This window comes from Calliphora vicina, chromosome 4, assembly GCF_958450345.1.
Source record: "Calliphora vicina chromosome 4, idCalVici1.1, whole genome shotgun sequence".
NCBI classification, from domain to species: domain Eukaryota; kingdom Metazoa; phylum Arthropoda; class Insecta; order Diptera; family Calliphoridae; genus Calliphora; species Calliphora vicina.
In genome coordinates, this window is record NC_088783.1 from 89,782,541 (window position 1) to 89,796,609 (window position 14,069).

The 14,069-nt window shown below is 29.6% G+C and overlaps 1 protein-coding gene across 1 annotated transcript in view; it reads right to left on the reverse strand.

Annotated features, from left to right (window-relative positions):
* Nucleotides 1–364: 364 nt before the first annotated feature.
* LOC135957487 (zinc finger CCCH domain-containing protein 18) overlaps nucleotides 365–14,069 on the reverse strand; it is a 119,854-nt gene continuing 106,149 nt past the window's right edge. Inside the window, exons 5-7 of the mRNA XM_065508235.1 lie at nucleotides 944–1,120; nucleotides 744–884; nucleotides 365–685 (exon numbers count right to left, since the gene is read on the reverse strand). Of these exons, the coding sequence (XP_065364307.1) occupies nucleotides 492–685; nucleotides 744–884; nucleotides 944–1,120 (512 nt within the window). The 3' untranslated portion in view covers nucleotides 365–491. The remainder of the gene's footprint in view (nucleotides 686–743; nucleotides 885–943; nucleotides 1,121–14,069) is intronic.

Consider the following 14,069-nt stretch of genomic DNA (forward strand, 5'->3'; position numbering starts at 1 on the left):
TAGCACTCTTACTTGTTTAATATTTAACTTCATTGATTCGATGATGTCAATTCCAAAGTTAGTGAAAATTTAAAGGTTAGATAAAATAATTGTTCAATTCACAACGTACGTTATACGAGTATGATACAACTATTGCGATTATAAACAGAACTTTGTCAAGTGCCAAAAATGGATCAAAGCAAATGCACAAAAATCAGCTGATTATGATTTCAGTGTTAACGTAGGATTTTTATTTGTAACAAAAATTGGTTAATTTTGTCTGTAGTATAATACAGATATGAATTTTTGGCAACACTTTAACTTTCATAGGACTTACAACCTCTGTTGTGAATTGAAGAAATTATTTTTAAATCTTCTATGAGAGTTAGTATATTATGTATAATATATTTATTTTATAATTTTGTCAATGGAGCTTTAATTTGAAAATAATTAAAGTAAAAAATTAATTCATCTTTTGCAACTACTAAGTTGATGTCTTGATTTCCATTTTATTATGCAAGCTTTGAACGTTTCTTTGCAATTGCATCCTCAACCGCCCTCAACTGCTTGAGAAGCTCTTCACGTCGTGATTTTTTTGAATCCTTCTCGGTAGATGAAGCTTGAGACGGAGATGTTAATGCTGAAACTCCCACTGTTGTCGGCTTTTTCAACTCAATTGAAATTGGAGACCTCTTTTTCGGAAGATCTATTAAATAAATATATGTTTTCAACCATAATTTTTTTAAAATATATATTAACTGTACCTTTTTTGAGTCCTTTTCTTTCATTAGTTGCCAATCTATCAGAATTTCGTGATCGCTTAGGCGGAGTATGGTCTCTGGATTGCGATGAACTTCCGGATGAAGAAGATCCCGAGTCTGATTCGGAGTCTGAAGCTGTAGAATCTAATATTTTGTTTCTTGAATACATTTGAAATAATATAAAAAAGCAATAAAAAATGTACCTGAATCAGAAGAGCTTGAAGAATGTCTACGCCTAATTTTTGTTTTATCACCACGAATCTTCTTTGTTAATGGTGATAATCTATTTCTCTTATGTACTGGACTGTATACGTTTCCTCTATTATAAACTGGAGATGACATATTGGCTCTTCTTTTCATGTTTGGTGACTGGCGCAAACCTAATAAAAAATAAAATTATTATTTTTTTTGTTAAGAATTAGTGTGCTGAATTTCCAATTATGTATAAATTCACTGAAATTTATTGTTGGGGGATAAGCTGGTTCCTATGAGCATTTCACTGGTTGCTTAGGCGAGATCATCAGGAAACCTTTTCCCAAAAGGCTTTAGAAAAACTAAAGATGTTATACAAATAAAACTATAAAGTGAATGAAAATTAAAGACTCTCAAGCTTTAATTGTAAAAATATCAAAGCTAAAACAAAACTCCAATAATAAACAGTGTTTTTATCTTTTCTTACATTCCTTACTACAATTGGTGGTTTCTTGCCGACTCGAACTGTAGTTGTAAGTAGGTAAAGAAAAAACAAAACAAAAATAAAATAAAACAAATTGCTTTATTTTTTTCGCATGAAAATCAAAATAAAAAGAGTTGTCAATTTCATCTTGATGCACGGATACCTGCTGCAAACAATTAAGAAAGTATGTCAAGTCAAGCCCGACCATATAATAACCTACACTAAGTAAAAGAGCAAAAACATTTTTCTTTTAAAATTTAAATATATATTTTTGAGTGATTTTCGGAATTAATATGAAAGTTTACTATTGGTGTTTTCTTTTCTGAGAAAAATGTTCCATTTATGTTACCATTGGCGCAGGGGTATGTTCCATTCTAAAAATGTATGCAAACATGCGAAAAATTGCCGTTTTCCTTTCTAAATATGTTGCATAAATAAGTGGTAAATATGTTACATATTTCACCCTCAATTATATTTCAGGGTGAGATAATACCCTTTTTTGCAACTGCGTTAAGTACTTTTTTGCAATTGAGTAACAGCTGATTTCTATTATTGATAATCAGTGTTGTTAATGCTGTTGGCAAACAAACATAATTGAATGTCGAAAGTCGCTTTAACAGTGTTAAATATCGCTTTTTAATACAAAATTTAAGTGTTAAGTGTAAAATCAAGAAATTATTTTGTTCCATTCTAATAGAAAACAAGTAAGAGTGCTATATTCGGCTGTGCCGAATCTTATATACCCTTCACCAAATTATACTTCAAAATTTTAAATATTTTTAGGTAAACAAAATTTAATTTTTTTCCAGTTGTTTTTTGAATTTTTTGGAAAAAAAAATTTTTCGATTGTTATTTTTAAATTTTTTTTTTAAATTTTAAAATTTTTTTTTTTTAAATTTTAAAATTTTTTTTTTGTTTTTTAAATTTTAAAAAAAAAAAAAATCGGGTTCAAAATTTTTTTTCCCGATTTTGACCCATTGTAGTTCCAACTTACTATGGTCTTATATACGTCGTTGCAAATGTCTTTGAAATATCTATCATTAGATATCCATATTGTCTATAATAATGTCTTAGTAATCCAGATATAGGTAAAAAAAAATAGGTCAAAAATCGAGGTTGTCTTGGTTTTTTCCTCATATCTCAGCCATTTGTGGACCGATTTTGCTGATTTTAAATAGCAAAATTCTCGAAAGCATGTCTGACAGAATTATTGAAGATTTGGATCCCGAAGATATCTGTGGTCTTCAGAAAACTGATTTCAACAGACAGACAGACGGACAGACAGACAGACAGACAGACAGACAGACAGACAGACAGACAGACAGACAGACAGACAGACAGACAGACAGACAGACAGACAGACAGACAGACAGACAGACAGACAGACAGACAGACAGACAGACAGACAGACAGACAGACAGACAGACAGACAGACAGACAGACAGACAGACAGACAGACAGACAGACAGACAGACAGACAGACAGACAGACAGACAGACAGACAGACAGACAGACAGACAGACAGACGGACATGGCTTAATCGACTCCGCTATGTATAAGGATCCAGAATATATATACTTTATAGGGTCGGAAATGAAAAATGTAGAAATTACAAACGGAATGACAAACTTATATATACCCTTCTCACGAAGGTGAAGGGTATAAAAATGTTTCAATTTGCAAGGGTGTGTGTAAGTCCCGGTCCACACTGTGAAACATTTGCTGGAAAACATTTTGAAATTCTCCTTTGAAACTGCATTCGTGTCCACACAGTGAAGTTTTTGCTTTTCAGTTTTTGACATTTCTGTACAGAACGAATATGAACGAATAAATGTGGATGACATACTCAACAAAAACTGCATGTACATGAAACAGATTACCCTTTTCCATTCCTCTTTCCCCTTTCATCAACAAACTCAAATGTTTTGCAGCAAATGTTTCATAGTATGGATGGGGACTAACATGTTAAAAATATTACACATTTATAAGGCATCATTTTTTTTTAGAAAAGAAAACACCATATGTTGAATTTTGTGTGTATACCAAGATTTTTGAGCGATTTATGCACGTTAAAGTGATTTTCGGAAGCGGGTCTATATGGGAGCTATGATCGTAACAAAAAATGGCTTCAGTTTCTATATGATATGATACTTAAAGCCAACAGATCATAGGAGAGAACTGCGTTTACAGATCTAAACAATATTGAAAGCAAAAAAGATAGAACGTTTTTTGTCTCTCCTATAAAATTAAAAAAATGGGACTTGGCACGTTTGCGTACTAAACTAACGATATATAAAACTTAATTGGAGCGCAATTTGTGGAGATACATACATAAATTAAACATTTATGACCGATAAAGTCCAATTTCGGAAGGACATTTGTATGGGGGCTAGGTGAAATAATGGACCGATTTTAGCCAGTTTCAATAGGCTTGGTCCTTGGGGCGAAAAAATAATATGTACAAAATTTTATCGAAATATCTTCAAAATTGCGACCTGTACTCTGCGCACAAGATTTACATGGACAGCCAGCCAACCAGACGGACGTACAAAGGTCCCTGGGAAGTATACCCGTATTGTATTCCAAGGAAATTTTATCTAGAATCGTTTAAAAAAATCAAAGCGATCCGACCAATAGTTTAGATTCTATTGAGATTTAAATGTGTTTAGTACTTGTACTGAAATTTCAACAATAGTTTTTTAGGCTTTTTTCATATAAAACTCATAAAAAATTAAAAGTAAATTTTTTTTCTAACATTCATTATACATGTATAATTAGTAAATAATAATAAATCAAAACAAAAAAAATGTTTATAAGATGCTTTTGTGGACCTTGTACTTCGTATAAGGGCAACTTCTCCTCAACCGTCGGAGGGTTAATCGACTCAGAAAGTGATTCTAAGTCGATCGGTATACTTTAAGGTGGGTGTTAGACTAATATTTTTGTGCTTTACAAACATCTGCACAAACGCATAATACCCTCCCCACTATGGTGGTGTAGGGTATAAAAAGTTATACAGGAATACAAAATTTATATTTTTTGTAATGAATTAGTGTGCTGAATTCCCAATTACAATGAACGTCCAGTAGTACGAACGCTCTTTATTACGAATTTCCAATAATACGAATGGCAAAATTTTTGCATTGACTACTCTGTAGTACGAATAAATGGGAATTATTTCTATTCGATAGTTCGAATAGTGGTTTCTTATAAGAATTTTTGTTTTTTTTTAAGTATGAATGAAGTTTTTATTATGATTTTACTTCATTCTTTCGCGGTCATCCACGTTTAGCGAAGTTATTGTGAAGTTTTTTTTTATTTTTAAAAGTGTTTTGTGTTTTAACTGTCAAAATTTTGCAAGTAAATCAATGTAAAAAAAGACAATTTATTTGCAAGATAAATTAAAAATTATTGCAGACCACAAAAATGAAACATCGTTGTTTGTAATTTCAAATAAATATTTATTATCCAAATCCACTATATGTAGAATCATTAAACAAAAAACGCAACTGCTGGATAATTCCATGAGTTCGTTAAAAAATCGGTATAGACTTACAAGTGGTGAATTTAAAAAAATGGAGGAAGTACTTTACTAGTGGTTCTTAGCACAAAGAAAATTACATATCACAGTGGGTTGAGAACAATTAAAATGCAAAGCTGTGGAGCTGCGCAAAAAATTCTACAATGGTCAGTTTTGTGCCAATGATGTTTGGCTAACAAAATTTAAAAAGCGTTATGGAATACGATTGTTAAAAGAGCATTAAATGTGCTGTTGAGAACAACATTGAAACCTCGAAAATACTATTATTGAGAAGTCTTCATGAAAAGGCTGTAGAAATCAGTTTAAAAAGTAATAAACGTCAATGTTTAATGACGGATTTTTTAAATAAGTATGTAAATTGTTTTTTTTTTGTTATATTTATATGTACATTTGGCCGGGTCGATTTGTATGGAGGATCAAAAAGTAAAAAATCGTATAGCTGAAACGCAATCCACTGTATTGATAAATTCACTGAAATTATTTATTTATTTTATTTTTATTGATTTCAATACATAAAAGCCTTCTTGGCCAATTATACATGTATTGTTAGATTAATAACCATGTTATACAATAATAACATCATTAATTCAAATTTAAAATATAAAAACTTAATATAATAGTGTACAAATGGCTCCCCAGCCACACAAACTTTGCTTAAATGAAAAGTAAAACAAATTTATAAATCCTGAAAACCAGATTACAATATAATTATTTTCAAATATTAACAGAAGAAAGATATTGTAAAACTTTTAATTTATATGTATGTAGAAATGAAAATGAGAATAATTTAAGATCCGATGGCAATTGATTCCAAATACGACAGATCCTTATTTTAAACGAATGTTCGAAAATTGAAAGATGTATTCGAGGTACTTCAATTTGAATATTCCGAGTAGAACGAATAAAAGAAAATATACCAACAAGATAATTGGGTTGACCAGTCTTCATAATCTTGTAGAAATGTAAGAGGATACGTAGATGTAAGTAGTTTGTAAAATTACAACGAAGAAAAATGGGAATATATTCTGAAACACGGTCATGATCACGCAGCTTAAAATTTTAACAATTTTTCTAAGTATACTTTTTAGACAATCAATAAAGCCTAACGTAGTACCAGATACGACCTCTAGGCAGTATTTAAAATGTGACATTAGAGTTTATCAAATTAATGATAAAGTTTAAATGATGATTTATTCTAATCGGGAAATTATTTTCCATTAAGCCCGCGCTGAAAAGAAGAAAAATATCATCTGCAAAAACAAAGGATTTGCACATATAATTATCCATTAATGAAATACAATCATTCAAATACATTAAAAATAGAATTGGACCCAGAACTGAACCTTGAGGAACCCCAGAAGTAACAGTTCCAATACTCGAATTAATACCAAGTAGTGAAACAAATTGCGATCGTTCAGTTAAGTAAGAATAAATTAATCTACTAGCAGACTTAGAGAATTTAAATTTATCTATAAGTTTTCTTATAAGAATCTTATGATTGACTCGATCAAATGCCTTTGATAGATCCAGAGAAACCATTGTACAGTTATCATGACGGTCAAGTGTAGTTCTTATTGAGTCAGTTAAAGCTATTAGTAATGAACTTGTGCTATGATTTCGACGAAAGGCATATTGATTGGAGTGCAGTAATGAAAAACGTTCACAGTGGGAAAGAATCTGTAGTTTAATAATATTTTCAACAATTTTCGAAATTGATGGTAAAATGCTAATAGGTCTTAAATTATCTGTACAGTAATTATTATTTTTGCCGTTGGTACCACTCTAGCCAATTTCCATGCATTAGGAAATTTGGAAACTGTAAAAATTGTATTAATCAAATGACAAAGATATGATTAAATCAGTGGAAATATAATTTTTAAAAACTTCATAGGAATCATATCATAACCTGTCGCATTAGATTTAATTGAGTTCATTGCAATGAAAACATCAGATTCCGTAATATTTTGAAACGAAAACATTTCTGGGCTTTCAATAATATTATCAAAATCAAAATTACCAAAGTGATTAGGATTGAAGTTATTCAAAAATCCCTCTGCAATCAACTCAATATCACTTTCCAATAACTCAGGTCGTTCAGTACCTATACAACCAATCTTACGCACCTTACGCAACATCTGGGAGCTGTTTAAATCCTTAAAAGCACTAACACCATAATTCTTACGCATCTTTCTAATGACAGATTTTGCCCTATTTCTCAGTTTACAATAATTTTGCCAGCTATCCACCGTATGATCTCTAAGGTGAGCTTTATATGCTATATCCCTTAAAGATCTAGCACGGATGACCTCCCTAGAATTCATGAAATTAACGTAATTTGATTTACGTTTAGCCCTGTACGTAGGAACTAAACAATGTAGATTTTCTATCAAATTATTAAGAGAAGAAACTTGTTCATTCACATCATTAGTAAGAAAAATGGACGAATTATCAAATTGATTAATGGATTGTGCAAGTTCATCAAAATTTATGTGATTATAATCCTTAAGGTAAATGTCATTAGCTAGCAGTTGTGGGCAAAATCTATAAGAAATGTAAATTAAACTATGATTAGATAATAAAAAAGGGAATTGCATTTGACCACTATATTCTACTAAGGATGGTTGACTTAAGACAAAATAGTCGATTAGCGATGTGCTATTATTAGGTACAAACAAGTGCGTTGGTAAGCAGTTGTGTACACATGTTAATCCACAACGGTAAGCTAAAGAGCGAAAATTGTTAGACTTAGAAACATTAAATAGATCATAGTTAAAATCTCCTGTTACGATAATGTTACTAAATCTATCAAATAAATCACTATGCATTTGCTCAAACACATCAATCTGTCCATTGGGGAGATAAATTACGCCTACAACAACAGATGATCCATTACCAAAAATTTCAATAAATAGAGATTCACTTATACCATACATATTTCCTCGAAAAACTGTTTTATAATGTAATTTATCAGAAATATAAATACAGACACCACCACCTCTAACACTATCAGGTCGATCATTCCTAACTAGATTATAACCGGGCAGTTCTACTGATTGGGACAAAACATTCGACTTAAACCATGTTTCCGTTAAGGCAATAATATCAAGACCAGAATTTTTAAATAAGAACTTAAATTCCTCAAGTTTCACATTATAAGTTGAAGGACTTAAACTTTGGACATTAACATGACCAATGTTTAAGTTACCAGAAAATGTAGAAAGTTTGGTTCGCAAGGAACCATCTCTGGCTACAGGACCAAGATTTAAATTATGGGACATTCCAAGAAAAGCTAAGTTTGTGTTTTAGGGGGAGCCAAAATTTCACTAATGATATAACCATGAAATATAATTTTATAAATGAATAGGATTACAAATTTCAAATATAATAATTCCTCATTGACTGATAAATAATATATGTATGTAGTTAACAATAAAGAAAAGATATATAAAAAATAAATTTAATTACAGTGATAAACCGTTTTCCATTACAAACAGTACACCATTATAGGATCACACACTACTTTCACATGCACGCCACAAGCAATTACACAATTAGCGAACAAGTAAAAGTAATGCATAAATACCTAAATAGTGCACTACCCACCATACTAGTAAATGGAAACATATTCAGAATAGCAAAATTTACAGGAAATAAATGTTTAATCAAATTTAAGCAATATAAGAATATATAGACAGTGGAAAAAAGCAATGCTATTTTTATAAACAAAAATGGTATTATTTCGTAAAATATATAATAAGCAATAGCAAAAGAACTCACTTTTATTATTGACCATCAAACAAATTTACGAAATAAAAATCACTCTTAATTTCAAAAATAGCATTAAATTGTGTATATAAAAATATTAGTTTTAGTTTAGAAGTTACTTAGTATAATCAAAATAACAATATATAAAAAGCAATGGTAAATATTTACAAAATAATTTTTAAATAATTAAACATTAACATTCAAAAGTTCAATTAATTCATACAAATTAACAGTCTTAACATCATCATCTATCATTGTAATTTTACATTTTGGAACTTCACGATTTATAATGCTATAGCGGATAATTTTTTTTTCTTTAGAAAGTTTCCAGCACATCCTTAAAAGCTTAGTTGCTAGAGGGGAATAGTTGTCATTTAGGTATATACGGGTTGCTGTAGATCCACCCTCAACATCAGAACGCTTTAACGACTTAGTTTTAAAGTATGAAGACATTATATTATCTCGAATGCAAACTAGACTTGCCAACCGTCCCGTTTTCGACGGGACAGACCAGTTTTAGAGTCGAATGTCCCGTGTCCCGGCGATACTCTGAACGGGACGCCATTTGCCCCGTTTAAAAAAAAACATAACTTTTTCATTAATTACCACAAAAAATATAAAAAAATCAAAAATTGGAAATACCGATAAACAAGGATGCTTTATTTTCTGAAATATAGTATTTTCTAAAAACTGAATATCACTATTTAACAATATACATAGGTACTTAGTGCATTAACTTCTATGAGTTTCAATAAACTCATTAGTAAACATTATTTAACTTTCATGAAAAATAAATGGCACGATACTCGCTCTAGGATGCTTGTACCTTTAGTTAAAGGTGAGTTGTTGGTCCATTGAAATGGACTGAGTTTGTTGAATTTATTACTTCAAATAATAATAAAAAAGATGATAAAAGCGATTAAAAATATAAATTTTAAATTATGGACTGAAATAGGTAAACTTTATTAAATAACCCCCTGCGCTTCGTTACTCCTACGTAGTAAAATAAAATTTTTTTAAAGATTTTATACACTATTTTTTTAATGAGGTAAATTAGGTAAAAATATAAAAAAAAAAATTTTCAGACAAAGTTTGAAGAATCTCGCAATTTTAATTATACAGATATTCAAAATTTACTATGTACTTTGAATGGAAAGTTTCACACTCACTGTTCCGATCTAGACCATTTTAGCTAAACTCTGTACAGTGATAAGAATTTGATTCATACAAAATTTAAATACATTACAATTATAGTACTCCAGATATTCGAAATTAACTATATACTTTGTATGGGGGTGTCACTCCCACTAATCCAATCCCTACCATTTTACAGCCAAACTATGTAAAATGATAAGTGGGCTATCGGACAAGTTTGAGAATCTCGCAATTATAGTTCTGAAAATATTTATTTTCCTTTGTGTGGTAGGTGACTTAAACCTTGTTCCGATTCTTCCCAATTTGGTTAAACTTCATGTCGTGATATGAAATTGATTCATATAAAGTTTGAAGAATTTCACAATTATAGTACTCCAGATATTTGAAAATAACTATTTACTTTAAAAAATTTAGTCTCGCCAATTTTCAGCTAATCTCCGTATAGTGACAAGAATTTGATTCATACAAAGTTTAAATACTTCACAATTATAGTACTCCAGATATTCGAAATTAACTATTTACTTTGTATGAGAGATGCCACGCCCACTAACACAATAACATTTTCACCCAAAAAATGTAGATATTAGGGCAAAATTTTAAGACTTCCACAATTATAGTTCTCCAGATATTCGAAAATAACTATTTACTCCTGTATAAAGTTCAAAGACTTTCACAGTAATAGTTCTCCAGATTTCACACAATTAAAATTAATGTGTTATTGTTGATTTTAATAAATAAAATACATAGGATAATAACACTGCTTCAAAATAACACTTTTTGTCAGAACTTGAAAAGCGACCTAATGGAGGTTGTATGCCTAGGTGAGGATATGCTAAAACCGTTTTCAAAGATTTTGAACACCCTCAAAATTTTGAGTTATTTTGAAACAAGTGTTTTAGGGTAGGTAGTACTTCAATACCTCTAACTCAGACATATTAAACCCGATTTCAAAATTTTAAAAAATAATCTAAGAAATTGTTTAAGTTATTAAAAAAGTTAAATTTTTTTTTTTCGTAATTTTTCAAATTCAACAATAGTTATTTTAATTTTTTTCTATGAAAACCAAATTTTTTTTGCACAGTGCTTTAAAGACAATTTTATATAGACAAAAAGGATATATTACTTATTAAAATCGGTTTATATATTTGCAAAAGTTATTAAACTTTTTCGAAAAAAGTTTTTTTTTACATTTATATGCGCTGGGGGAGAAATACTCAAAAAGGTATTAATGAAAAGTTGAATAACTTTTACAGTTTTCATCCGATTTGAAAAATTAAAACCATGTTTTATTAAAAACTTTTCTTTATACATTGATATAAATTTTTATAAGCTTTCACTTATAACTTACAAATGTATCAATAAATGCATGTCATTTTGAAGCGTAATAAGTTTTCTTTCCCAACACGTTAAAAAAAATAAAAATTGAACAAAAACTGACTGAGTTACAGATCGATAAGTTGAAAAACATCACTGTAAACGTTTTTTTCAGAATAACTTCTGAATTTGAAGGTGTTTCTGAAATTTTTTGACACAATTTGTAATGTACTCAGCAAGTCCTATAACCCACGCTAGGTCATTTTCCATGTTTTTCCATCGTTCTCTGATCATTTAGTGGTGTCCCGTTTTGGAAATTTCAAAAGGTGGCAAGTCTAATGCAAACATGACGAAACTTTACAAGAACTGCTGTTTTCTTCTTGATGTAAATAGCATTAATAACATCTTCCGAGGTAATTTCAACTTTCAGATAAACACACAAGGCCACAATAGTTTTATTAAGGTTTATAAGGTCATCAGATAATCCGGTAATAATAATATCAGATCTATTTTGCCGTAGATGAAGTAAGTGATTTTGTAATTCCAGTTCATGAATTTTTTTGTTAAGGCTTATTTGGTTTAAATCTATTTGGCTTTTACAATTAGCAACTTCATCCTTAATCTCTTTTAAATTACTAGACAGATCTTGACGAATTTCATATACAGTAGATTCAAATTTTGCTGAGATTTTATCTTGTTCACTTTTCATTTCATCAGAGTGGACTTTAAGTGACTTTTTAAGATCTGCAAATTCTCTTCGTATTTCTTGCTTAAAAGAATCATCATCATCAGATTCAGGTGGATTTTCAAAGCAGTTTTTGCACTTATAAGTTTGTGTGGCTGGGGAGCCATTTGTACACTATTATATTAAGTTTTTATATTTTAAATTTGAATTAATGATGTTATTATTGTATAACATGGTTATTAATCTAACAATACATGTATAATTGGCCAAGAAGGCTTTTATGTATTGAAATCAATAAAAATAAAATAAAAAATAAATAAAAATAAAAAAAAATGCCAAACCTCCTCGGTTCCGCAGAACTTTTGTTTTTACGCGATCTACTAGAAATCCCCAAATATATTTACCTAGAATCTCAACATCTTTTTTTGAAAAATCTTTTATTGTGCGGATAGCAAGACTCTGGAACTTTTTGCCTATTACGTTACGTATTTTTTCTTGTTCTAACAATGCCTTTCGTTTAAAAATATTAGACTTTTTAAATACTCACTAATAGCTACTGATGGACAATAAATATAATTATGATATTTATTAATACATATTTTTTTTTGATGTGGCTGGGGAGCCTTAATCTAAAGTGATAATTTATTTTTATTGAATTTATTAATTGAAAATAGTTATAAGAATCTCAGGTATTATTACTTGTAATATTGTTATTTTGGCCTATAAGGCTTGATATTACATAAATGAATAAATAAATAAAAAATAAATAAAAAAATTGGTAATTTTTTCTTTTAATAGTATTTTTTAATATATTAAATGCTTCTCAGTAAATAAATAATCAAGAAAAGAGGCTCAATGGAATTATGATACCAAAAAAGGAAAACTAAACCAAACTAAGGAGTACTTTTTCGTTCTTCAAAATTGTACTTTTTGAATTTGAACTTTGAAATTTCAAACTTGACGGGGGTCATGTGTGGAAAATTTGTACTTTATCTTCTTATGGTACTTTTTATTATATTAAATTATGTTACTTATATAAGTACATAATAGTTGGCTGATCTGCTTCTGAGGTAACAAAAACTATTAGTATTTTTTTGTTCTTCGAATGGCAGAAAATTAAACACATATGATCCTGACCGAGTTAGAATCTAAAAAAAGGGAAAATTAAATAAATAAACTTCAAATGACGTTTAATTGTCAGGAAATACTCGTATGATCAATATTTTTAAATGAGTTTCTGTCATTCCTTATTAACATCTGTATCAATTAGTGTAATAAATTTAAAGAAGTTTTTAGATATTTTTACATCGATTTTTAGAGAAATTGGATGAAAAAGTTAGTTTTTTATTTCTAGATTTTTAATTTTTCTACTGAAAATAGATTAAAAGGAAAAACCGAAGAATAATTGTCGGTTTCGATTTTAAGCCTTGAATAACAGCGGTTCGGTTCAAATCGAACACGAAACTCTAGTTAAAAGATATACAGCAAATATATACGAGGAATTTTTATTCATAATTGGGCTGATAATATTGTGACTAGTTTGTTTTCAAGTTCAAAATTTGTCTGCTAAAAATAGATCAAAAAGAAAAAACTGAAAATCGAAGAATAATTTCCTTGGTTTTCGAGTTTGATCCATAAAAAGCTTCTGTTTAAACCAAACACGAAACTCTAATGTAAACGATCCTAAATCGTCCCCTCAATAAAGCAATAGTGTATAAGCCATTGTTAACCAAACGCACACAATAATACATTTGCTTTGAATTTTAGTGTAACGATGTGTATACACTAAAATATCCGTTGATGTTTTTATTCAATAGCAAACACATTTGTTCACATTTGTTGTGGGCAGTGTAAATGTGTGTGCAAATAAAAAATCCACACACAGCCTTAAATTTACACTAATACATAGGCAAAATGCTAAGAACAATAGGTAAATGCGTGATAGCAAAATGCGTCCCAAATAGTTTATATAAATATTTCTTCAATTTTTCTAAAAAAAAAAAATATTTTTTCCGAAATTTTTGACTTTTTTTCAAAATGAAAGCTTAGACCTCTTTGGTCGCTTGAAGACCTCTTTGGTCGCTTAGTGGGATGCAAGTTCAATATCATTCAAAATAAATGTTTTGTAACTCAAAACATAAAACTTTTGATTTTTTTTGCAAAATCAAAGAAAGATTCAAGAAATAGCTATCT